Genomic DNA, 27,212 nt, shown 5'->3' on the forward strand with positions numbered 1-27,212 from the left:
AATCTGTACACTATGGCTCTTTACACAAGTGGCCCATCAGGCTGGCGCTTATCTCCAGTTTCTGTAGCATGAAGGGACTAGGAGTATATCTGCTCCCCCCTAGATGGGATGCTGGTCCATCGCACGGTTACCCCCAGCATTAAATTCGCCGGTACCCATTTATACGCCTGGGTGGATTAAGGCACTGTGAGAGTAAAGTGTCTTGCCCAAGAACACAACACAATGTCTCCGGCCAGGGCTCGAACTCGGACCGCTCGATCCGGAATGCAGCGCATTAGCCATGAGGTAGCCGCACCTCCCAAAGTGGTGCAAGTAGTCTGACTATAATAATTATAAGATGAAAAAAGTACCCGAAGTAGATGTATGGAAAGAAGATAGATCTGCACAAAATTAACACAAGTTTAATACAGTAAGCAGTTTTGTTTTGTATGGAAAGAAGATACATCTGAACAAAATTAGTACTATTGTAACATTAACAAGTACAGTGTAGTTTTGTTGATTTAATTGCAGATTCTCCTTCAACTAGCACGTGGGATATTTGAAGAGCAAAGTAACCTTGATATATGTGTTCATAACATTATGGTTGAGGCACAAGAATTACTTGATGTTGAAAGATGTATGGTTTTCCTTATTGATGACTCATGTGAAAGTGTAGGTATACTTTGAAGCTGGTGAATAGAATGTACTGAAATTCAATTTAAACAAGGTGTTTAAAGGCTACAGCTGCAGGCAGTATGTAGCTGGAACTGTTGTTGACAAAAAGCAAAGTAAATATAAATATTTTCATGGAATGATTTAAGAATTTTCGCAAAGTGACTTTATGTATCCAATAAAATATGTGTTGTGGTTCAATTTTATTCTTGGTATAATCTGGTATTTTCTTTTGGTTTGGTTATGGCAATACATGTATCAATTATAATGTGTATGAAACAATGGAAAATGTCAAATTGTAACGAGGGTTAGTATTGAAATACAACATATATAGATACCAAATTTCATATAGCTGTTATGAAGGAAGTATAAAATAGCAATTAAACAGAGTTTGTACATAATTTTTAAGACCTGTTTCTACACAGCAAGACGTGATATTCTCCAAGGCATTTGATCTACATCCAGGAGCTGTGGAAGAGACAGGACCTACGTAGGTTTAATAAAAATGTTTAATAAGTTAATAAGCAATATTTTATTATTAGACATATGCCAATAACTGTCCCAGATCTAAACCAAATCTTCTCCAAGCATAACCAACGAAATTGACACTAGGTTCAAGTGCATTTCATAATTTTCATCATGGTGAAAACAACAGAAATTTGGCACGTGCTTGTGTATGAGCGACTCATTGTAATACTTATATCGTATGGTGATAGTAGTGAGGAATGTCATTAAAGATTTTCTTTGGTAATGACTATTAGTATTGGACTGGATCGAAGGCTTTGCGCATTTTTCAGTTTTGTTTATAACTCATGGAATATACCACAAGAAATTCACCTTTTACATCATGAAAATGAAGGTCTAGCATTGCAGTAAACAGTTTGTACATGGAACACTTCCCTTAATTCCCTCAGAAAGTTCCTTTCTTGTTTGATTACAATTTAGTGAGAGGCGAGAGAGGCAAAATTTTTCAATTGTGTTTTGATATCAGATTTTGAGAGATTGAACTAATTGAGCTAAATATATTTAACCATGAAAAGCATTTATTTGTTGTTGTTATTTAGGTAATCGGTATGAAGTAATACAGTAGTTTGATACCACCTTATTTTTGCAGAACAAGTAAAACGCACTGGTCAATGAATACAGGAATTGCTGCATTAGTGGCAGGTAGTGGCAAGGTAAAGATAATCTATTTGAAATTGTTATTTTGTAACTCCTTTTTTTCCTGTTGGAAGTTAACAGGATGTCGCTTATGTATAATTCAACCACTTTGTTTCTTTTCTTAATGACCATGCCAGGACTGTAAATTTTACAAGAATTAAATCCGAGATGTCAGGGTGATGAACACAATCAAAATTAACGTTGATTTTAGAGACGTTTAAAATGTTTAAAGTAAATTAATTACCAGTGACATTGCAGCTGCAATACACTGACTACTTCAAACCTTCAAGTTTGTTTGTGATCTAAGGCCAAAAAAAGGCTTGCGGCCCTACTTGAAAAATGTGCACCCCAGAGATACGTACTAAATTAATTTCAACAAGATGAAATTTGAAGTTATCATTTTCTTCTTCATATTTGAATTTATAATTAAGAAGAGTGAAGACTCCAATATTTTTAACACTTTACTATTAGTTAACCAAAAGGGAGCCCACAAACCTCTTTATTCTAAGAAAGAGCTTGCAAAAGAGAGGATGGATGTATTAAAACCAACTAACATGTGTTGTTTTGTTATTAGGCTGTAAACATCCCTGATGCTTATGCTGACAGTCGTTTTAATCCTGAGGTATAAACTGATTGATATGATTCTCATGTTGTATAGTTGCCTATTTCCAGCCAGTACAGTACATGTCCAGATGGCATGGGAGCACACTACCAAGAAGTAGTCTGCTGAGTCATCTATAATGAACTGGCAGCTTCAGTACCTCTATTGTGAGAGGGGGTGTTATATTTAGGTGAATTAAAGGGGTGGCACGAGGTTAGGATTCCTCAAATCAATTTTAGAAATTAAATTACTTTCAAAGTTGATAACTAATTTAAAAAAAAAAACAAGTCTGATCTGTGCTCAGCCTAGCCATTAGATATCCTAAATGCATGTACATGAACATTATCTACAAATATTTATATAATTGTATGAAGACCTTTGAAGACCTTTGAAATAATGAAATTAAAACGGCATTACTCTAGTAACAAAACTCTTGCTGGCTGAATTGGGCAACTAAATTTCCTTTAAATTACCGGGAAATTATCACTCCTGTAAGTATGCTGTTTAATTAGCCACATGTAAATGAAGACATTTAAAATAAAAAGTATTCTTCACTTACTCTTGTTTTGTTTCATTTCTTTTAGGCAGATGTTGAAAGTGGTTTTAAAACGAAGTCAATTCTCTGTATGCCAATTTTTGATACACAGCAGAAAATCGTAGGTAAGTGACTTTAAGGTGGCTCTATATAGTATTTCACAAAGCTTTGGATATTAAATATGCATAAGTAATTTCTCCCTTGGCAAATGTTAATAACATAGCACTCGGTAGAAGGTCAATAATAAAAAACCTACAGCCTTAGGCTACGTATGGAAGACACTTTCAGAACCTAAATGTTGTTGCTATGGCAACTACTGATAGAAATGCTTGGCTTGTTTTTTTAACCTGCTTGACTTCTAGACGGTGTTTCTAGGTTTCTACACAGTGAATTTTCTTTGTTTTGGGGGAAACACAGTTAACACACAAGGAGTTTCAACTGACAAAGCTACAAGAAAATCTGTACATAATTTTCAGAGGAATTCGCAATTTTCGTTTTTTACGCATATTACATTAACGTATGTATAAAATTTGATGATTTTTGCTTAACAGCGAGAAAAAGAAAAATCCTATCCATGTGCCAATTTTCAAAAAAATTCACCGTCTGGAACGCGCTTAATATGCGTTTCAGATCACCCAAAGACCCCTGTATTTTCGTGACGTCATCAAAATAGAAATTCTTCAAGTTACGGTACTGCGCATGCTCACGTTTCGCTTCCTTCGCACGTGCTAGTTGAAAATTAGTCGAGATGTAGAAGCTTATTTTTCCCCACGACGGCGAAAAGTATACCTAATAAGTGTTGTAATACTTATGGAAATGTGTTTTAACTTGTGGTTTCCTCCACTGCTTTGAAGTGCTCAACGATCTTGGCTAGAATACGGGTTGTTTTTGTCACTCGTGGAGCCTTGCTAGTTGCTGAAGATGGAGGCAGAGACAATACGCCAACAAGCCCTTTTGCTCCGAACTTCTCAAAAACATTCTTAAGATCTCGATATGAAATGCCACTTCCGGCTATTTTTTCAGCAATCTGTTGCTTGATGGGGAATTCCGCGTTTGTTGGATGATACAGCGTTCCTCGGAACGTCTGCAGGAGTTCGTAGCGACGATCAAGGTATTTCATGTCGTTTTCTGCGTAGTGTTGTTGACATGTTCTCTGTCAACATGTCCTCTGAAATGTTCAAACGGGAGTCGAAGACTATTCTTCTTAAAGCTCTAACATCGTCCATTGCATCGTGTGCGGGGAAAGGCTCATGGAAAAGTGTCTGATAAATGGATTGTTGATTTAATTTAACTGTGGAACCATCCGGTAAGACCAGAGAGGGATGTTTACGTTTGACCAAGTTCTTCATCACAGGGAGAGTGTCAGAAAAGAAAACGTTAAGAGAGGAGAGCTTTTCACAAAGTTGATGTCCACCTTGACGAAGAAGAGTTGGATTATCGAAAACCTGAGAGTTGTGCCCGATTAAAACAGTATAAATATTATTATCGCCTTTCACACGCCTGACAGTTTTCTCCAAGTAGGCTAGAAAATTTTCGAGTGACTTTCCAAGTGACACAGTTTCGACTGGTTGATTGTTTTCGAACAGGGTCCTGACGCCTCTGACTGTTCGGACACTTAAACCATTTACCCTTGTAGCATGAATATCTATATCCCTCAAAGGTAATATATAGTCGTTGAAACAGTGCAAACCTGATTGATCAACTGCTGAAAGCTGGCATATTTCTGCGGTTTTTCCAAACGTGTTTGTTTCAATATCGTAAATGATGAAATTGTAAACAGTGTTTCTGTCATAGGGAAATTTCTCCGCCACTGGTCTGATCGTTAATTCAGGAATGCATGTTTCAAAGTTTTTCAGCTCCTCACTTGAAATTTTCAAATTGATGATGTCGAATTCTTGGATCAGTTTGGTAGAATTGTTTGGATCCAGGTTAAGTCCTATTCCACTTTGGTATGTGTTTCCTTCCTTAGCTTGTTTTTTACCATCAAGATTTAACTTCTGCTTATGTAGTTGAGCTCTTCGGCGTTTGAAATTAATGCTGTTTTTTCTTAGTTTGTCTTGGGTAGCCTTGTGATCCATCCTTTCAATGTAGCTGATACAGTGTATACCAGGTTCAATGTTGAGGCTCTCAAGTGTTTGGCTAATGTACTGATATCCAAGGTTTACTTGCGAGATGCCACAGGCCACTCGGAAGTCATTACTTTCACTTCCACCATAGTATTTGATTTTGAGATTTTTTGAGCCTATAACACTGTTTAGGGCCTCATTTCTCTGCGAATTTGACCCAGGTGACAACTTTGCAACTACTATGTCAGTACAATATTCATCAAAAATTCTCTCCAAAGCTTTCCTTAAGTCATCACCATAGAGATCTTTGCCATAGGGTAAGTCAGAGTGTTTATAGTTAATAGGGTCTTTCTTGGCACCACACCATGATTCATTGCAATTTTTGTGGTCTCCAAACGAACGTGGTAGAATGCTTTGTAAGGATTTTTGAAGTGCTGATGGATTTCCCTTATTTTGAGACATGCTGTAAGTAAAACATTTGACCAAGTAGTTGATAACTTTCTGTGAGAGAGTTGATGAATTTACAAATTTCCCACATTGGCTTAGGTTATACAGCCTTGTAGTAAGGGATCTTTTGGCATGCACAATGTCTGTCCACTTTTCTACAGCATAAGGGACCTTCTCTTTTATATGTGCAGCTGTTGTGGAGTCTTCATGCCCGACATAAACAGATAGTTTGACATTAGAATTTAGGCTTTCAGTGAACAAATGGACTGCTGCCATAGGCTCCATTGCTTTTGATAATGCTGTATGATTGAGTCGGCAATTGTGTTGCTTGGCTTGTTTTCCAGTTTTTTTAGCATTTGTGCAAACCCTGCAGGATTTTGTTCTTGTAGTGTAATCCATAACCTTCCCATAAGTTAAACCCATGACTGCAGCATGACCGGTTGAAGAGTTATGCCCCTTTCCCTGTTTTTGCCAACCCATGTCATATGAGCAGGGGATATTGATGCAGCCTTGGTCATCTGCTTTTACACCCTTTTTGATGGCAGCATTTCTTTCTTCTGACATTGCAGTTTTGCAACTTTTCTTTTTTACTTGCTCTACTGCATGCCCAATCTCATTTTCTCTACTCTTGAAAGTTACTGGATTCATAGAGGGAATATTTAATGTACACAGTAAATTATTTAGGTGGGTTTCACTGATTCCTGTATGTAGACACCCAAGAACAGCACTTGAATTAACATCCTGACTGAGTGGACCTCTTTGACCGCTCCTGTGTTCATTGGAGGTCTTGACAACATTCTCTGTACCACACACTGCACAGGTAACTGAGAACACTGAGGCTAACCCACATTTTTTTTCTGCTGTTATGTTCCACAATGACAAATTGGCTGAAAATAAAGTGAATCTATTGATACTCAGGAAGATCTGATACTTTATTCTGGCAGTGTGTTTTCTCCTTTAATTTGGAATAAACGAGCACAAGTAAATTTTTGCAAAAACTGACAACATTTCAAAATGCAGTGAATGCAATTTGTGGTCTGTGGCAAATTTACAACTGCTTGTTCGTTCCAAATTTATCACAAACATTTTTGTTGCTCGCAATAGACAAACAATTGTGTGACGCTTGTTATAGGGAACTTGCCCAAAAATTTAAGGACCAACCCGAGGCTTTTTATGGCTGACTGCATATGAGACGTTTTGTAATGTATTGAAGATATACATGTATTATCAACCTCATAATTCTATTTTGGAAACCTGTTAATTTTATAGCCTTAAAGCTGTGTGTACTTGCCATAAAACTGAGAATTCATTTTGACTTTTCTTTAGTGTTGATTTTCTTTAGGCAGAAAAATGTTTCTTCTCACCTGCTTTACAGTGTTGACAACATTTCAATGAACTTCTCAAAACATCCAAGTCCATAATTCTACTTCCATGTGGAATGCAATTTTCCTTCTTTGTTTGTTTCTGATAAAAATTTAAAACTTATACATTTTAATGGTAATTATTAGGTTGTAACTGTAACAAAAAATGTTGGAATTTTAAAATGAAATGTCAGAATGTTCAGGTATAATTATGTTGACAATTTGCTCTGAGCTACCTGTGGTATAATACAAAAGTTCAAATTGAGAACTATTTCAGAGCAAAGAAAGTCTTGATGAAGCACTTGTCTTAAAACTTTTAGGGAATTGCTTGGTGCCACGTATAGCGAAAACAAGATTTAAACCACACCTGACTTAAACGGGTTTCTCTTTTCTTCGGTGGGGACCAATCTTCGACCATTCCTTGAAACTCCAATTTCCTCTTTGCCCTCCACTCCTTTATCCCACGAGTCCTGTCGTCCGTGTTTCCACTTTGAGCGGGTTTCTTTCTTGAGAACCGACCCTTCTCGTCACGCAATGGTGGTTTTGTTTCCGGTGTCAGTTGCGCCTTTGCAGACTCTTCAGCTGTTTTCGGTGTTTCATCGCCCAGGGAACTCAAAGCGAAGCCTCCGACCATAAAAAGTACACCGTGACCACTCTGTGACTTCCTTCGCGTACGACCGTCTTCTCTCTCTGATGTCGGCGCGATAAGTGCTGCGAATTGGCTTCTCAGTTTAACCACGTCAGGAGAACACAAAAGAAGTGTATTTTTAAACACATTTCTAGGCGTTTTTTGATGAACACTTGTTCTGGTCAAAAAGGATAGCGGTAAGTGGAACGCGACTCGCGATAAAAGTCTCGCCAACATGTTTATTTTTGTTTTTTACTTTTCTTTTAAATACTCGCGCGCTCGCGCCATTCGCACCCATGCCTCGCGCGCCAAAAAAACTATATAGAGCCACCTTAACTGTAACTACAGCTGGAAGTGGGATATGAAGCTAGTTGATCAACCTGTTAATTGAACTGCTGTGTGTTAAGTTCATTGTAATAACCTGAACCAAGAATACACTAAACTCTCTTTCTGACACATTTGGTGTACAGAAATGTTACCCATTGTATCTAGAACGATCTATATACTTAAGGTCAATACACACCTTTAAGAATAGATAATTTTACTTTTCACGTGAAGAAAAAGTGGAATGTCATACATTATAATACATAACTAATGCTTTCACGTCAGTGATATATGTAGTCACTCTGTGTGGTACAGAAGGAAAGACTCCAGGCTTTCAAGTGAAATCATAACAAAGGTCAGGGACTTCAAATTTAGAGCAGGGTTAACTGTAACATCCAAGTGAAACTTTATAATTACAAAATCAAACCAGTCCACCATACAATCCTGATCAAAAGGCTTGCGACACTTGGTGGCAGTGGAGTACACCCTGCTCCAAATTAGACCACATTCTTGGTATTGGACTGGACCTAGCTCGCGGTAGAGGCTCATGCGGGGGAATATCATTAAAAAGAGATTAACCATTTGAAGACTGCCCGCATTAGCCTAGTCCAATACCGTGACTTGCTTACACAATGAAGTCAGCTCTACCAACATGGCGTCTGGTATACCGTGAGACTTCACCGTGTCACCTTGTTTTGGAAATCCTGTTTCTTTCAGTTTTCCAAACTTTTTGTCCGAATGTCTTTTCTTTGTCAGTAGCTTTTGGAACAAGTCAGAACCGACCCATGGATTTCGTATTCCCACCGGTCGTTTCGCGGCAGGTTTCTTTCACAGGTCACAGGTCACAGGTCACAGGTCACAGGTCACAGGTCACAGGCCACAGGCCACAGGTCACGGATCACAGGTCACAGGTCACAATAAAAATACTCAGTAAAACTCGCGATGTAACAATTACCGAGATTCCCGAGAGGTTTATCGATGTTTCCATGTAACAAACCCTAACTAAAAGTGTTTTACTCTATAATTTTAATGAAAAAATTTCTAGAGGTGGTATATGTACGAAATGGGTTGAAATGTAGCTTTCAGACATGTAGTGTTAACATATTTTATAGTAATAAGATACTTCATTATTATAGCAAATTGAACTGTTTCATTTCTATCTTTTTTTTGAAATCTTTACAACGAGTATGTACTAAACAGAAACAAGAGGGTCCCCTATACCTCCTCTCAAAACAATTTCACGCATAAGTAATTGGCCTTTTCACGCATCACAAAAAAGTCGAAAACAGCTCCACGTTCACAGAAAAAATCACTTTTCACGTAAAAATGCAAAGGCTAAATCATGTGTCACATAAAAATACAAATTCTATCCACGTTTCGCAAAACATACAGAACCCTCCATTTTGATGCATCGAAATGCCGTGTGTGACACATTGGGACAGACTAGATTCTAGGCCCTTCTGGTTCAATGTCGCTGTGGTTAGTTCTCAGTCCTCCAGCCGTAAGCGCGTGGAATGGGCAGGTTTCACATCTAGTTTGGTGTAGTTTACGAGCTTTAATGACGCTAAAATCTCCAAAAAAAGTGAACAATTATTCCCGCAAAAGTCGTTGGTTCGCAAATCACGCGTAAGTAAATGCATAATTCACCGATCAGTGTAAGCCTCTTTCGTTTTCATATTACATCGACAGGCTACAAACAATTTATGTTTTCAACAGAAATAAGTCTTGGCTTTCTTTGGATCAAATTTTTTTTCCAGAAAAGAGCTGTTATAGTTACACTTGAGACGCACTTGTCTGCATCTGTTTTATGACGTTTTGCCATATTTTTTGGTGACCTGTGACCTGTGACCTGTGAAAGAAACCTGTCGGTCATTTCGCCAGCGTCTCAGTTCGCCAACGACCAGTTCGACAACGTATGAAGTCGATCCGCCAATGTCCTGGATCAGTTGGCCAACGCTTATATGTCAGTTCGCCAACGTCCATAATACTTTTTGAAATAGGTCTGACACGTGTTTATAAATTACCGAAGGAATAAAATTCCACCTTTGAAAGATGACATGGGTATTAGTTTCGTTCGAAATTGTTCGTTTCACTCTCCCCAATCTCTCTCTCCCAGAGGCCGATCGCATTTGCGTAGTTAAAGAGCCATCATCGAGTCTAAATATGTTTTGTTTGATTTTTCCCGTAGAAGTGTTGATCATTACATTTACTTGTTGAGCTCACACAGCAACAAAGTCAAACAATGTTCGTTAATTGATCGATGGCCGATCAACTTTAACTTCAACTTCAACTTCACTTTATATTGCACTTACATTTTGAAATTACAGCATTTGTAAAACTGTGAAAACTACTAACTTTCGATTGTATTAGCTAAACTTTATAAACCGTCGACGGCTTTTACCATGTAGACTATGAACCGCCTGTAAAAACCTTTTTAATTATTAAACATTTGTGTAGTTAAAGAGCCATTGAGTGTAAACATATTTGTTTGGTTACGCGTGTAGAAGTTGCTGTTCAAAATTTAACCTCTAGCGTCATTGAGTCTAAATATATTTGATTGATTGTGCGTGTAGTTTGTAAATGCTAAATAAACTGACACGTTGGCGAAACGACCGGTATTCCTCTGCCTACTCCTAAATCCCTCGTAAGGTCACAACTCTAGTAATGTTCAATCAACATTAACTACACAGTTTTAACTGTCAATTAATGACTCCTAGCTAGCTTATTACATAGTCCTTTGAGTATCTTTCTCTGCGTTTTTCCCTTCTGGGCTGGATGTTTAATGCTTGGTCGATGGTCGATGTTTACTTGTGGTTACCTGCGGGTTGTTTCTCTTTTGTTGTTGAGTAGGTGATCTCTTTCTGTTGGAGTTTCTACAATGTCCTTGTGACTGTGAACTTGCAGTCTCTTCCAATGCTGGTTCTTCCTTGTCTCATTGCTTATAAGGTGTGATTCCTGTAGCTGAGTGCGGCATTGATCTGTAAGTAATTAGCATGTCTTGTATTGCATTCTGTCTCTCAAACCGATCTTTCCCTTGAAAACTAGCTTGTAAGCAATCTGTTCCATCCTGTTTAACATTCACACTAACCTCTATGTCTCACCATTCGCGCTTAGATGAGAGATCTTTCTTTATGTTGTTGGAATCTCTCTTGCGTTGCCAATTCACTGAATTTCTTAGTGTTGATTGGGGATCCACCGTTGCTCTCTATTCTTCTCGGTGTTCCATACATGGTGAAGATGTGTTTTAGTCTCTCTTTGTTTGCTTGGTAGCTGGCTGATTCTACGGGCTCTGCTACTGGGTATCTGGTCCTCTTGTCGATCAGAACGAGGTTGTTAGTGACCATCTGAGTATGGTCCACTGCGGTCTATGGATACTGTATCCCATGTTCGACTTGGGGTGTTTGTTACCTTGATGGGAACTAATGGGAACTAATGAAATGCTGGTTGGGGGTGGACGGGGAATAAGCTGCAGTTGGTCAGTATTCCATGGGAATCCCAGGGGAATAGTAACACTGCTATGAGCTCCATCCTCAGTGGAAATCTGAATGCTTCACTGCAGACCTCCGTGATTTTTAATCAATGACACGCTTCCTTGCAGTTTGAATTTTATTTTATGTCTTATAGTTGTTATAATAAGCTGAAGCATCAAATTTATTTGGCTGTAAATAGGTTGCTATCTATAATCTTGTGAGCGAAAGAAATAAAATGTTTGTCTTATACAGCAGAGGCCTAAATCTTGGCCAGGTTGTTTATATATTAATTATCTTTATATCCCAGATTCTTGACCTTATCTACTGAATGGTTACGATTTTTAGTTTTGATCACATGAGCGGTGGAAACCAGCAATACCAATCCACTCTACGCAGTAGCGCCCAGACAGGCACAATGCAGAGTAAATACTCTTCGAGGCGTGATCGGATTCGAACATGAAAGCAACGCTACCGCTAGCCTACAGTGCAGACGTTTTCTGTGTGTTCACGAGTTACCGGTATTAGCTCGCGATTGAGTTTCATCTCTTGCGATATCACAATGCGTGCGCTCGCTCGCCAAAATACACCTGCATTGCAGGCTATGCTAGCGCTCCTTTTTTGCCACTTGGTTCAGCTTGGATGAAATTATACTTTCACTAGTAATTTAATTATGCAACTATGGTGTCACAGGGTTATGTCATGACCTTGTTACAGGACTTAGATTCTGCTCTCTATGTATTTGATTTACATTCAAGAAATTCTGTGGGCATGTCTGATTCTGATTGCATATTTATACACAGTAGGAAAGCTCAGTGCAATATACATTTCTAGAATACCTAACAAACATTTTGAAAGTGCAAATTGCAGAAATATGGGTTTTTAAATCATTTCCATTGTTCTGTCCAAGCAATTGCTGACACTGATGTCTAGAATATGCTAAAATACAGCTCCGTACCTGGGAAAGTTACTTCTGACTTTTTACCACTGCAAGGAGACACATGGTCTCTTAAGTAGCCTTCCCCCACCTTTGCTAGGAGACCCATGACCTCTTAAAAGTAGCCTCCCGCTTCCATCAGGAGTCCCACGGCCTCTTAAGTAGCGCCCCCCCCCCCCCCACCTCTGTCATGAGACCCATGGCTTCGTAAGTAGGCCCCGGCCCCCACCTCTGCCAGGAGACCCATGGCCTCTTAAGTAGCCCTTCACCTCCGTCAGGAGACCCATGGCCTCTTAAGTTAGCCCCCCTCCAAAACGTGGGTTCCTAGTATGTAAACTTGCTTTGACCAGTTCCCTTTAAAATATATTCAATAATGTTACAAGTGTTTTCACGCCATGGTTTTGTCATATTTTAGGCGTTGCACAGTTACTAAACAAGAACAATGGTAAACCTTTCACCGAGAGTGACGAGAGTCTGTTTGAGGTAAAGAAAAATATCAGATTATGTTCCACGGAATTACGACTGAAACTGCAAGGTCAACAGTTTATTGTGTCATGGCACTAGCCAATTACAGCTGTGCTCTGGCCAAGTATTTGTAAGCCAATGATAAGGTTTGTCTTTTTGCAGGCATTTGCCATTTTCTGTGGTCTTGGAATTCACAATGCACAAATGTATGAGCAAGCTTGTAAGCTTCTTGCCAAGCAGACTGTCGCCATGGACGTACGTATTTATTTTTAATAAACTTGCATGGCATGATCTTCCTGGTTGTGGCATTGTGCAGCCAGAATTTCGTGCTTCATAACATCCTAATTAAAGGAGATTGATATCTTGAGTCGGTTAACTTAATATAGTTTGGAATGTGATAATGAAAAACTTGCTGTTGGGGGTACCAATGGTAACAAGCCCCATTACGTTTGTAATGGGGCTGTTAATTTCTCTTGAGTAACGGATATTTTTTGGTAGTCGTTGCCTTCGGATAGTTAAGTAAAAGCTGTATTACACTTTAGGACGTACAACATGAATAAATTTGGGATGACTCTGCCAACTTTTTTTCAGTTCGTATTATTTTTAAAAAGGAAACGACATTTTTCATTTTACAAAACATGTTTCGACATTCCTATGTCATCTTCAGTTGCAAATTTTCGACGGTTTCACTGTATACATGAACACGTCATAGCGGAGCCCCATACCCATATAGGAAAGAAAAGGAAACCCATGAATTGATTTTCTCATGGTTATCATGGCTACTGGTATTGCTCATGGGCACGCACGCACGACGACGACGACGGAGTCGCGCAAGATGGCGGCCATACTCCAGCTAATAGGTTGACAGAGACATGCACCCTCTTTGATATTGGACGTCCATGTTATGGCCAATAGGCCACTTTCGATATATTAAAATTCAGCTTGATAGTGAGGCCTAGAGGACACAAACAAAAGAAATGAATAAACATGCTCATTCAGTTTCCTTTGATTGTGTCCTCTAAGTCTCGTTGCAAAGCTGGATTTTAATATATGGAAATCAGTCTATTGACAACTATCAAAACAAGGTATAATGCTACTCCACTACTCTACTACTAACGAATAATGCTACTCCAAATAACGGTCAAACTATTGAACATACAGTATGCATCGCATTTGAACCAGTTTCCCTTTTCCCTCGACTACGATTTTTGCAAGGAATGTCTTCACGTATTTTAAGTCATTTATCCGGTTCGCTTAATCAGGAGCCTTTGCTTTAATTTGGTTAAAAATTCAGGAATCATCTCCCTTCTGATTCCTTTGGTGGGCCTACCTGTAACCATCGTCGGACATTCAGGGCCAGTTAGTGGGGCAGGGGTAGGTCAAAACGGCGGGGGAAAATCGGCAAAGAAAAGTTGGAGGGAAAGCACGCTAGAATTTTATACCTATTCTATTCGAGTAAAATCTCGTCGAACAAGTAAGACAAATATGGCGAAAGAACTAGTCTTTACGTAGGCTTCGTATTAAAACACACGAAACGAACTGTGGACCTACTGCCCGCCGATTGGCCAGAATAGTGCAAAGGATTTTTCTGCCCAATAAGAAGTCAGCATTTATACAACTGTTTTGTACTGGCGCAGTAAGGGCTCCTCGCTTTCTCTCCAACTTTTTTTCGCCGATTTTTCCCCTGCCGCTTTGACTTTCTCTCCTCCTCACTAACTGCTCCTGGGTCTCCGAGGATAACCTCTTCCGAGGAACTTTACTTAACAAAGTTATTTGACATTCAAACTCATTTCATACGAGTTCAGACTAATGCTGGAAAGGTTTTTGTTATATATATATGTTATGTTATATATTCTGTGATGGAAAGTAATTCATGCACGCCAATAAGTGTGCATTTCAAGCCTATCACATTTTGCGGCTCTTTTAATCTTTAAACTGCTTTACATTTGTTTCATGTTATATCTGGACTAAGCCATTGAATTTAATCAGTTTCTTGCTTCTTGTTTGACCTCTTGTATTGAGCTGCTTAAATGAGATGCTATCATGCCTTTTTTCAGGTTTTATCTTACCATGCCTCAGCTCAACCAGCAGAAGTTGACAAGATCAAGGTAAGCCAGCGCTCACAGAAATGCTTTACACAGTAAACGTACAGAGTACAAAGCACTCCATATCTTACTGTTGGATTCGCAGAAAAACAGCCTTCAGCTGCGCAAATGTCTGCTGGATAGTATGGAAACACAGATGTTATCGAGGAGAGTCACCTTTCCACACATGCACAACTTACCAGATGGATAATTTCCAATTGCAGTTTGTCATGACAGGTTTTCAAAGCCTTGTCACTTTGACATGTTTCACGCAGAAGGGAACCCTCCAGTGCGAGCATTTTTTTCCTTTTTCCCATTTGTGGTTGAAGCAGTAGTTTTCTGCTCTCGAGTCGGGTTAGTTAGCATGCTGCCTGACCATGTATGCTAGTTGGGTATGCTCTGATTCTAGGTCAGTAAAATTCTGAATTATTTACCATTTTATTTGTCTACATGTCTTCTAACATTTCGTTTAAAATTAAAGGTTCCCACACTAATGGAAGGGTTAGCAGCCTAATGGTTAGGGCTTGGCACTCCGAATCTAGCAGTCAGAGCTGGGGAAATTTCGTTGTGTTCTTGAGCAAGAAACTTTACTCTAGTATCTCTCGACCCAGGTGCATAAATGGGCACTGGTGAATTTAATGCTGGGGGGTAACCCTGCGATGGACTTTCACCACAACAAGGGAAGAGTAGACTCCTAGTTGCTTCATGATACGGAAACCCAGATACGTTTCGGCGATATGGACCACTTGGTCTGACACAGACTTTCCACACTAATCTTACATCCTTTGCGCTCAAATCCATTAGTTCAACAACGATTGTTCGCCATCATCGTTTTCTTGTGCAATTTTCATCAGAATGCAATTTGCTGTAATGATATTCCTATAACACCAAAATGCTATTTGCTGGTTTTCTGTGTGCGACTGCGGGAGATGAATCTGGAAGAAGTAGAAAACTTTCCTTTCTAGTTTTATTAAGATTTCTCAAGTGAACCCTGGGTAATTTTGTAATCATGGGTTTTGGGTGGCAGAATTTGATTTGAATTTGACCTGGGGTCCGTGGATTTCTGGTACTGTACAATATCATACATTTTCGGAGTTTGATGGCTATTAAGTTTTCTTTGAGTGTAGTTCAGGAGAAACATTACATCTTCTGCATAGATTAGCGTGCATGTTAAAAACTTAAGTTATCACAATTGCCGCGCGTCGGGAAAAAGTCATTTAATTCAGTCATATAAGTCAAGATATTTTCTGTAGGCTTTGATAAGAATTTATTAGTGTTGTTGATTGCAACATCCTGTTGTGATCAATGAAACAGGTTTTCCTGCCTGAGAAGCAAAAATTGGCTATTGTTTTGGTAGGCTATTGTTGTCCTTATGCTAATTAACAATTAGATTATTCGCTCTCGATTTCTATGAGGTGATGGTGGATGAGGCCGAAGGCCGAATCAATTATCACCTCATAGAAATCGAGAGCGAATAATCTAATTGTTTTAGTAGAATTATAGCTGAAAAGTTTTTCAAATAGCGATTTCAATTATTTCTGGTCTTAGTATTAAACTTCAAGCTTAAGAGAATTCGCGCGGACTGAATTAATTGTCAATTTGACATTTGGAGTTGTGTACGCGCGCTTATCAGTTTCTTTCAAAAATTTCGAGCTTTTTTAATTCAAGAAACCGTAAATGCTCATCTTCTAGTCTTCCCAGAAATTTTGGTCATTCATTTTTTGTAAATGTTCTTTCAAAACTACGGAGAAACGAGGAAACGTTACAATTTTGTCGACCAAACCAAGCCACTGCGCACTAATGGCTGATAGTGTACAAAGGCTCAGCCAATCAGATTACAACATTTGCATTAGTACGTATACTAGTAGAATTCTCCTTATTGTTATTATAGACGGAGGAGAGAGTGTCTTCCAATCACTTTGTTTTTTATCGTTCTTGGGTATCTGGGTTTCGCTCTTTACCATCCGTGCAGAGTTTGTTGTATGGAGATGTTTATGTAATGTTTACTCTATTTCAGAACAAGGAACTTCCCAGCGCTGACCAATTCAAGCTTCACACTTTTGAGTTCAATGATTTTGAGCTGACAGATGATGAAACAATTCTTGCGTCAATACGAATGATGCTAGAACTCGACTTTCTGAATGCTGTGCACACTAAACGAGAGGTAACTGACTACACATTAACTTGATGAGCTGCAATAAAGTGGCTCAGAAAGGAATGTACAGTATATATGTAAAGGGATTACAATAAACTCCGCATCCTGTCATGTTATCATCATTTACTAATTTATTGGCCGGATACCACCTCAAACGAAGACCTATGGCAAACAACAGGACAGGTCAAAATGGAATTACGAATCAAGAGAAGAAAGACGCAGGGGTTGGCTGGGTCACATTCTGGGTAAATGAAATACCAACACCGCCAAGCAGGTCTTGAGATGGAACCCACAGGGGAAGCGGAAGAGAGGGAGGCCAAGGAACAGCTGGCGACGGTCAATGGAGGGGGAGATGAGAGAGGCAGGCATCAACTGGCAACAGTTGGATTGACAGTCACAAGATAGAGAGGGATGGAGAGACTTCCTTGAGGACCTATGCCCCTCACGGGGTGAAAGGGTTCAAATCATTAAGTCACCAGTAGCAGATAAAAATTATACTTAGTGGGAGTCTCAAGAAAGTCCTTGTTTTTCGTAAAGATTACAGCCGCAACTATCGATGGGACAGAAAGCGTAGGCGACAATTTTATGTGCAAAGTCGACTGGAGACGTGTTAACATCTTGCCATCTGCGATACCAATGATATCTCAGGAGTACGATGTTTCAAGTTAGGATTTTGTGGCGACGTAGTGCATGATATTTTCAAAATTTCACTGGTGAATTTCATCAGTCAAGTGATTGTCATCTTTTGCAGCTTAGAGGTCTTGAATGATGCTCTACAGTGGCGACTGACTAACAAACATCGCCCGACCGCGTTCCTGTTCGCCTCATAAATCTTTGTGCAAACAAACGTTTGATAGAAACTAATTTTGTGGTATCCAGTAGGCAAACAGCTCTGAGCCGTTTACGGCCGATTCTTGATCAGTTTCCGCAGCTTTATTTAAAACGTCTCTGTCCGCCCCCATCATGGTGGTGTTTTACATGTATGTTACACATTGTAGCTCACCGAATGAGAATTTTGCGACTGCCAACTTCTGCAGAAATAGGCAATACAAAAGGGAAACTATAAAACAGGTGTTTCTTTTCCAGCTGTCCAATTTTCTTCGCCTTTTCTCTCCCTGTTTTGTCGGACGCTGGAATAACTTCATGCCAACGACGTTATAATTTGAAAGTGGATGATCGCCCCAGGACTGTCGCTCCTTTTAATCACTATTTCATTAAACATGTACTAACTTATCCAACTTATTGTTTTATACAAGATGTCTGTTTGATGACTTGACAGTCTGTTTAACCGTGTCAAAAGTGAACTATACTAACGGTAATCTCCACTTTTCAGACACTCTGTCGATGGTTACTGAGTGTGAAGAAAAACTACCGTCCTGTCATTTATCACAATTGGAGACACGCCTTCAACGTGGCACAGAGTATGTTTACAATGCTTACGGTACGCAGCAGCTCCCTTTAAACTGCAATTGTCTCTGGTTTAATTCGAGTAACGAGTACTTTCCCTGAGTCTTTTAGTCTGTGCAGAAGAGTTGCTCCGTTGGCTGAGCAATGAAGTCGAATGAAACACCTTAGCAACACGCTGATCTCTAAAAATTAAAAGATATATTATTATACTACATTATATATATATTATATTATATGACAGTATAGAGTAGTTTTACTTAAGTGTATGGCGTCTCCCCGGAAACCTGGCTGGATTTAAACATACCTTTAATGTCAGGTTTTGTCTATTTGCAGAAAATGTTGGTCCTTAGATTTTTCAATCATTGCCGGCAACAAACTTGTAAGAATACTTATATGTGCTGTACCGAAACGCAAAACTGCAAATAAACTGCGCCACAGTTTTGAATGCACAACACATTTATGTAGTGGAGTAAATAAGCAATATCAAGTCAGTATAGTTGTTTGTGGTAGTGACCGTCAGTCAACTGAAAAATTAAACAAAATTAAACCCTCGTAATTAAGTAATCCCCTTTAATGACATGGAAAGTGTAGGTTCCAATGGCTGAACACTGACACTCCTTAGCCTCTCTAACCCTCTTAGTATCGAAATAAATGAAGATCCAGTTCCCTGACTCGGTTAATGGATTCTACCTCACGTTATTTGTTGCTTCTTTATTTGCTTAGAGCAGAGACCTTTCAGTCCTGCCATTTCCAGCAACGGATGAGAATATTAACGATGAAATAATTTTCCTCATTCAATAGAGAGGATAGAGGACCCGAATGGAAACCAGCTAGAGCTGATGTGTTTTCCTCTCTAAAAATTGTAATTTATTTTTATTTTTATTTATAGACGGGCAACATGAGGAGGTTTTTCACAGACTTGGAAGTGTTTGCTTTAATAGTGGCCTGTTATTGTCATGATCTTGATCATCGTGGAACCAATAACGCATTTCAAACCAAGTGAGCATCATGCAAATATCCTAAATGAGACTACCCAGACATTCTTTGAGATAAATTAGATTTGTTTCGAGAAAACTAATTAGGAACCTACTTTTAGGTTTTCTGTTAACTCCTTCAAAACGAATTGAACTTTTACATTGAACTTCAGTTTAGCAAGGGATAATATTGCCATTAGAAAGTAAAAAACTATTCATCTAGTTTTCATTCGATATAATTTATGTTACGGAGATCTGGTGCTGCCGGAGATAGGCAAGGTTGCCCATCCATTCTCCACATAATCGTCTCGGTTTGAATGTTTGTAAACCAGTACGGTACAACTGAAATTCAGGAACAGTAGAGGAATGTTGCGTAGCATACAGAGAATTACATGGAATGTAAACATATACAAGTGTCTTGAATCTACTGCGTTAATGATTTACAAAAACACCGTTCGCACTTGTTCTACTCATGATCACACACTCGACGATCTTAAAGGAAAGTAGAAGATCTGTGATTGGACTAACTGCCGGCGTATTACTATGCAAAGACTATATCAATATGAAATAAATCATACATGTTTTTATCACAGGACCGAATCTCCGCTAGCGCAGTTGTATGGCACGTCTACAATGGAACACCACCACTTTGATCATAGTATCATGATCTTAAATTCTGAAGTAAGGTGTTATAATCTGGTGTTAGTATCACCCAACTAGTGGACCAATGCAAATCCTGCATTTTAATTGGCTACGCTACTAGAGGACTAGAAGTAATAGTCCTCGAGTAGCGAAATCGGCGCAATCGAGCGTGACGCTTTCTTTCGTTTTATTCCCAAATTAATATTTCTTCAACTTAATTATTGCCTTTTCTGTTCGACTAGATGGGTGATCCTAAAACAATTAGACCCTTCGCCCTCAAGGGCCACTTGTCAATAGCCCATTCGGCTTCGCCTCATGGGCTATTGACCCGTAGCCCTTGCGGGCTACGGGTCTAATTGTTAATTCTCATTTGTTCAGTGTAGTGATTTGTGAGGCTGTAGTGATAACAGATCAATCCCATGTCCTATATACGTCATCACTGTTGAACGTTACTTTGTTTGGAGATGGTATTACCCGGCCCTATTCCCTTCCTTTCATTTGTTTTCTGAAATCTCTAGCCATAAAAAAATATATAGAACCACAAAGCAATTAGTTCAATTTTATTTCTTTGTGCGAAACCAACCACTGAAAGTGTAACATTCTACGCAACAATGAAAAATGTAAAAATAGAACTGTAACCAGGATAAGACATATTGGAATAAGAACGTTCTCTGGTTAAAAATATATTAAAAACATAAGCTTTCGGCTATCAGTCTATAGCCTTTAGCGAATAAAGGCTATAGATTGATAGCCGAAAGCTTATGTTTTTAATATATTTTTAACCAGAGAACGTTCTTATTCCAAAATGAAAAATGTGTCAGCATAGAGAGCAAAATTACAAACAAATCATCGTGTAGCGATTGGATGATAAATATCTGGGTTTTTTTTCTCCATTCGAAGCTTGCGACAAAGGAACGTAAAAGTGTCTGTTATGACAAGTTCCATCTTATTTTCGCACAGAAAGGATATACTTCTGTAAACAAGATCCAGTTCTTTAAGTAATATTCTTGCCTTTAAAAAACCTTAAACAATACCACGTCTTCAACTGTTTTTCATACAGTACTTTGGTTTTGTTTCTTTGATAAAACGGGGAGTTTCATCGTCAGAAACTTAATCTCCCAGATTTTAATCCAAAAACTGAAAAGTGAGCGCTTACCTTGAAATTTGGCGTCAGCTAAAATAATACATGCGACCTGATTGGTCTAAGCAATTTACACAGAGATATTTAATTAGATAAATCTGGGACGTGATATCCGGCGAACCACTTCCCATTTAATGATGTAGATTTTATTCACGGCTTTATCACACTGACGTATAAGGCAAAAGGCCTTCCAAGAGGCTGAATATATATGTAAACTGACTTATGTGATCTTCTTTTTAAGGGAAACAATATATTCGAGGGGCTGTCCCCAGATGATTATCGCTATACTATCAAGATATTGGAGCACGCTATCCTGTCTACAGACCTTGCTCTCTATTTTCAGTAAGTTCATTCTGCTATACGAAAAATATATTTATTCCGTTATGTTAAAGACATTGTTTCACTACTCAGGGCATATGCTAGCTGCAACCCTATTTGATTCCTTTGTTTATGAAACAATCATATATTGGTGAATATTGCAGGAAAAGTTTCCTTTGAAATTTCACAGTCATTATGCCAAAGCGCTCTTTTTCATGACTGCAGTGCGTTCAAAATGCTGCCGGGAAGCTTGGTTGCAGGACTCAACAGTATGGTCAAACCGGTTTTAACGACTACTCACTGGTTGCCTATTTAGGATTTATTTTAATTTTATGGATGGCTAGCTGGAACAGTGCAGTTTCGTGGATAGGGAGGAATACCACATTTGGCAAATGATTGTCCTCGCAGCAATTGATCGCGCTGTTTGTGACCTTAACGAGGGATTTGTATTCATTGTGAAATATTCAATGAATTGCGCGCTCCGCGTCAGTTCGCTCGAAAAGTGCAAAGAGCACTCGGTTACGCTTCTTGTTTTTGTATGTTCTTCTCCCGTGTTCTTAAAACCTCTCCCATGCTTGTGGATATATACTCAAGCCATGCATTCTGGACATAAACTATTTCCTTTATTTTGCAGGAAGAGGGGCAGTTTTGAGAAAATTGTCCATTCTGATACAGTTAACTGGGGCCAGGACTCCAACCGAGAGCTGTTGAGAGCGATGATGATGACAGCGTGTGACGTGGCGGCAATCACTAAGCCATGGGAAATTCAATACAAGGTTTGTAATATGTACTGTTAGACAATAATCGTTTCAGATGATGTTAAGTTGCCCATTTGAAGCAGACTTTGCAATGAAACTATGCACTGTTCATCTCTGTTGTGATAATTTGTCAGGCTGCCTTGTTGTAAGCTGCTTAGGTGCTGTGTAGATAAGAGCTTCAACTCTCAGTATGATACTGTGATGTAAACTCTTGCTCGGGACACATTTCCGCGCTACGGAGTTTGTATTTGTGGTTCCTTATACAAGCAGGACTAAGCATATTGCTTCTCCCCATAGCATGCTTGTCTTTGCAAGGGGTTCAGTAAAGAGTTTTGAATAACCATATCACCAGCTGATTTTATTTTCCAGCCACTGGTATTGTATTTCAAACTTACTGATTGGCACACTTCTTGCATGTTACCAGCCAGCAACACCTTTTTGACTTAACATGCCAAACAGTCATGCACATACAATTTATTAGGGTTTCCCCCCCCCCAAAAAGTAACGCATAGGTGTCGCAATGATTGATGCAGTGAGTGAATATTTCACACCAATCAAATTTCAATCAATCAATCTCTCAATCAATCAATCAATCAATCAGTCAATTAACCAATCAATCAATCAAACTTTATTTTTACAATAACTGTCTAATTTCTCGCGCGCTGATTGGCTCATTTTTATCATCAATAAGAGTACGGACGGATAAAATTTTAATTTATGGAAGCTTTCATGGATTGGCCTTATTTTGCTATATCTTGAAGTGTATTTTATATAGACTACATTTAAGTTTAAAAAAGGTCCCAGAATTTCTAATTTTGGCGTACAGTCGCAGTCTTTATGGGATCAAGACTAGTATTAGATGAACTATACCTCTGGTTTCCTCGCAATCTCTTTGTCTGTGAAATCCAGGGAGGGCCATTTTCTTTTGTCCGTTACTTCTGTGATCTTGCCCACCATTTTACTGCTGAAAAAGTTCGGCCTGGCTTGTTTTTGCATGTGTTTCAGTCTCACTGACAGTGTTTCTCTACTTGATTTCTCCACCTGGATCTTCGCGTAATTAGAAGCTATCCTCTTGTTGTTTACAAAATTGCATTATAGAGCTGTCATGTTGAACCCTGCTAATTTGACTTAATTGTTATCTTCCATTAGGTTGCCGAACTAGTTGCTAGCGAGTTCTTTGAGCAAGGGGACATGGAAAGATTTCAGCTAAACTCAGAACCTATTGTGAGTTTTTATAGTTCTACGGGTCATGTTAAATTAAACTTTAATATCCATGAATAAGTTGATATGTCCATCCTTTGATCCATCCATCCATCCATCCATCCATCCATCCATCCATCCATCCATCCAGAAAGTAAAGTCTGCTGAATGCCTCGGCGTACATATCGATAAATATTTAACTTGGGATAACCACATTTACATGCTAAGTATAAGACAGTTCCAAAGACAGAAAACCCAATTGACTTTTACCAGTCAATAATTGGGCCCTACTTTACGTACTGTTGGATTGTTTGGGAAAGTATAAGTGAAACACAGATTGCTAATTTACAAAAAATCCAAAACAATGCAGCACGAATAATAACTGGTGTTTCCTTTTTGCAAAGATCTGGTGATGTCCTTTTTGAATAAGGCTGGATGAATGTAGAAACGATGAATCCTTAATTCATGTCGCTACGTCATACCACGTCATACATCAAGCTTCTATGAACGCATTTTCTTCGATGAGGCTCATCTCGAAAACGAGCCTGGCGACCACCCCCCACCCCTCCCCCACCCCATTGTTTTGGCTTTGTTGGCAAAAGATATTAACCTCACTGCCTGGGCAAGTTTCAATAAAATCTGCGTCTGGGAACATTTGGGGCGCGAACATCCTTAAATAAAGTAAGCTAAATGTTAACAGCGGAGGTGCCATATGATCAATACATATCAACTTATACACTATCTACACAGATAAGATCTGATCATCAGATCAAAGCAGGTAAGCTCTCTCGACTCCCATACTCCTCTTCTATTTGTCGTTCGCCGTTTTCATGTTGTTTTTCAATTGGCCGAACGTTTGGAGTTTTGTTAACAACAATTTCTGGAATAAACGCAATGCCTTATATATAGATTCATTTGCAGCCCATGATGGATAGGAAAAAAAAGGATGAGCTACCAAAGATGCAAGTCGGCTTCATTGACTTCATTTGTATACCAGTGTATAAGGTAAGTCTTTAAACTGAATACTTACCAATAGCTAATCAGTTTAATTTATTGTTATGCCAGGTATTTGCGTACGTTGGATATGAGGTGGCAAATGCCAACGAGGCGCGTAGACTTTCACTTACGACAAGCGCAAGTGGAATATTTGTTGTGCTAAAGGCAAATATTGCTAATATTTTTCAAATGTAAAAAAAGAGACAGGAAGTTATCTTGTAACGTTGCCTGGGCCAGAAATGTAAGGAAAAATCGGGGTAGCCCAGTTCCTCTCAGAGACAAGACTAGTGGAAAAATAACCTGATGTTGAAAACTTGGCGAGAGAAACTAAACATGTTCGCCAGGGATATTAGCTAAAATTATTGACGATGGTGAAGAGAGGCAACGTATTTTGTAACTGTTGCGTTAATATTTGTTATATGCTGCCATCCGATTCATGAAGCTTAAACGTCAGAAAGGTATTAAAGCCGTCGCACAGCCACAGGCAACCTCCAATCTAGTTAAGTAGGAAGAGGGTGAACAAAGAAAAAAAGAAATGAAATAATGAATAGGTTACCTATAGGGGGGATTCATGCTGACGTCATTGTTTACATTTTTGCTCATTTGCATACGGCTTTGCGTACAGAAGGAAACTTGTCAGATATGAATTGACTCCAGGCAGCTAAAGAGCTAGTGAAACTTAATACATGGTGAAATTTTGAGCTCTTTGGGTGTAATATTCAAGGAGATATTGTCTTTCAAAAACTGCAAAATTTCTGGGTGGCAAAGCGCTAATGACCTCATACATTCTTTGTAAGATTTTGAGTTTTTAAACCCGTGTTGCACAAAAAGTATTCAATACATCAGGCTCATATTCATTGGTAGAGTTAATCGTACTATAACCTTTCAGTATTCAGATGTGATTTATTTTTAGCTCCATCAGAAACTGAATTGCTTATGCTAATGAGGCAAATATTGTAAACAAGGATTCCCTTATACAGGCCGTAACTCGAAGAAGAAAAACAATAATCCGGAGAAGAGATGTGTTTGACGGGAAACTATTTATCAAGTCACGCGGAAGGTTTTCTATTTCCCACACATGCATTAACCAGAGAGGCAGGTTTTAGCCCAAATATTTTTTAGAACTCGCTCAAATTTTAAAATTTTTTACAACCAGGCAACCATAAAACAAAGTCAGAAGATGTTTTCAAAACTGACTCGAAGTTGTTTACAATCTTACCGTCATCCAGTTCGCGATAGCGCTCAACTTCTCTTAAACTTGTCTGAAGTGTTCCGTAGCGTGGCTTTGCTTCATTCAGGGAAATCTTTGACTCAGACTTTCTTTTCATGAACGCGAAGGAGGGACGATGTCACTGCTTATAAGCCATTGTTACTCTCTTTACCGTCGGTCCAGTCTCCTTGATGTTTATTCCTTACCATTTCAAACTCTTTAAAGGTGTGTTCTGGTTGTAGTTCGGAATTTTAGAATACCACGACACACGACGCCATGTTTGTTTTGGATGTTGCAATCAAAACATAACTTTTCTGCTCCCCCCTGGAATATGCAAGTATTCAAAAACACTAAAGTCCCGTCCATACTACGCCGGAGGAATTTAAAAACGCAACCATCACCGATCATTTTGGATTTGTGTTTGAGGAAACCTCGATCAGGGAAATCACAAGATTATCGTGACGCCATCGTTTTTGTTTTCCGTCCACAAGAAAACGAAAAGCCTGCGTTTTCAAATTCCTCCGGTTTGAAGAGCGCAGCAATGGAGCTGCTTTTTCAAATTTTTCTGCCTAAGTACCAAAACAATCTCTGGGGTGTGCGAAAGAGACAATTTCTAGTTAGTAATCCAATTAGGGCATTAGACAGCCTTTCAGGCTACCATGGGAAGAAGGTAAACGATAAAGGCGTTTGGAGGAAGTGCAACAAAACAAGCTGGAGTAATAAAAAATGGAGCAACAAAGCGTGCAAAATGACATAACTACAAGGTGATAGCACAACTTACAAGAACATAGGTGTGCCATCTAATAGCAAAACAAGGGGACCTAATTGCTGAATAGTACAAACCAAGAAAACAAGCCTGCAAAAATTACAGGAGCCAAGAAAAAAGGTACCGCACAAACCCGGTATTTGCAAGGCAATGGTTGCACAATAAAAAGATCACTGAATAGTACGAAACAAAATAAAAACATGCAAACTATGTTTGAGCCGAGGGCGTACGCGAGAAAATAGCACTGAACAAACCCGGGGTTTGTGAGTCAAAACACGCATATTTACATCAACATCACTGAATAGTAGTAGCCACGAACACTAGTGTGCGAACTTAAGAGCCAGTTCCTGTAAATACCGAGAATGAGATGACAGTCGTGAAATTTTCGATTTCTTCATATTTTTCCCAAATAGCCTCTGTAGTGAGTTGTTTTCGAAAATACCATTCAAAGGTCCTGAAGCGCTTTAGTTTTTTCGAAATCGAGGAAAGTTTGAAAATCGCCATTTTAGCTGCCTGACGCCGCCAAAAATGGCCGAAAATTGTGCATTTTCTTTTCGCTCGTACAGATCAACGAGATGATATCTACCAATATACTTTGGGTAGCTCATAGTGCATGTCTTGCTGTTTCTAAAGCATTTATTTGACTAGTAAAAGCTCCAAGTTTAATATTTTAGGCCGATAAAAGTACCTTCATCGAAGCTCGTGAGCGAAATGGCTAATTTTAGCTAATTTCAATACCATCAAAAGCCCACTGGTACATTGAATTTGAAGTCGAAACTAAAATTTTCTGAAAGCCCATACTCTATATTATGTTGTGTGAAAGTCTCTTCCGCGGCCCGAAAAAAATAACCCGTCGAGAGACATAAACGTGTGGTACATTTTTGTAAATTCGTCATTCGCGAAACCAACATGGAACTT

General features: G+C 39.0%; 2 protein-coding genes across 3 annotated transcripts in view; one reads left to right on the forward strand and one right to left on the reverse strand.

Moving 5' to 3' along the window:
• Window positions 1–27,212, forward strand: part of LOC145479963 (cGMP-specific 3',5'-cyclic phosphodiesterase-like) — a 45,152-nt gene that overhangs the window by 10,251 nt on the left and 7,689 nt on the right. For both annotated transcript variants that reach the window (XM_081458439.1, XM_081458441.1), the window contains 16 exons: window positions 511–651; window positions 1,077–1,141; window positions 1,766–1,829; window positions 2,387–2,434; window positions 2,998–3,073; window positions 12,594–12,661; window positions 12,806–12,898; window positions 14,701–14,751; window positions 16,745–16,891; window positions 18,216–18,323; window positions 19,179–19,288; window positions 19,857–19,944; window positions 21,288–21,388; window positions 21,999–22,140; window positions 23,272–23,346; window positions 24,244–24,327. In XM_081458439.1, the coding sequence (XP_081314565.1) occupies window positions 511–651; window positions 1,077–1,141; window positions 1,766–1,829; window positions 2,387–2,434; window positions 2,998–3,073; window positions 12,594–12,661; window positions 12,806–12,898; window positions 14,701–14,751; window positions 16,745–16,891; window positions 18,216–18,323; window positions 19,179–19,288; window positions 19,857–19,944; window positions 21,288–21,388; window positions 21,999–22,140; window positions 23,272–23,346; window positions 24,244–24,327 (1,461 nt within the window). The remainder of the gene's footprint in view (window positions 1–510; window positions 652–1,076; window positions 1,142–1,765; window positions 1,830–2,386; window positions 2,435–2,997; window positions 3,074–12,593; window positions 12,662–12,805; window positions 12,899–14,700; window positions 14,752–16,744; window positions 16,892–18,215; window positions 18,324–19,178; window positions 19,289–19,856; window positions 19,945–21,287; window positions 21,389–21,998; window positions 22,141–23,271; window positions 23,347–24,243; window positions 24,328–27,212) is intronic.
• LOC145479971 (uncharacterized) lies at window positions 3,970–7,493 on the reverse strand. The gene has a single exon (XM_081458458.1). The coding sequence runs from the start codon at window positions 6,107–6,109 to the stop codon at window positions 4,055–4,057; it is 2,055 nt and encodes a 684-aa protein (XP_081314584.1). The 5' UTR covers window positions 6,110–7,493; the 3' UTR covers window positions 3,970–4,054.

The sequence above is a fragment of the Orbicella franksi genome, chromosome 2, assembly GCF_964199315.1.
Source record: "Orbicella franksi chromosome 2, jaOrbFran1.1, whole genome shotgun sequence".
Classification (NCBI taxonomy): domain Eukaryota; kingdom Metazoa; phylum Cnidaria; class Anthozoa; order Scleractinia; family Merulinidae; genus Orbicella; species Orbicella franksi.

Bases quoted from the DNA above. Each gene is read 5' to 3' on its own strand.
- LOC145479971 (XM_081458458.1), bottom strand. From the start codon at position 6,109: ATGAATCCAGTAACTTTCAAGAGTAGAGAAAATGAGATTGGGCATGCA.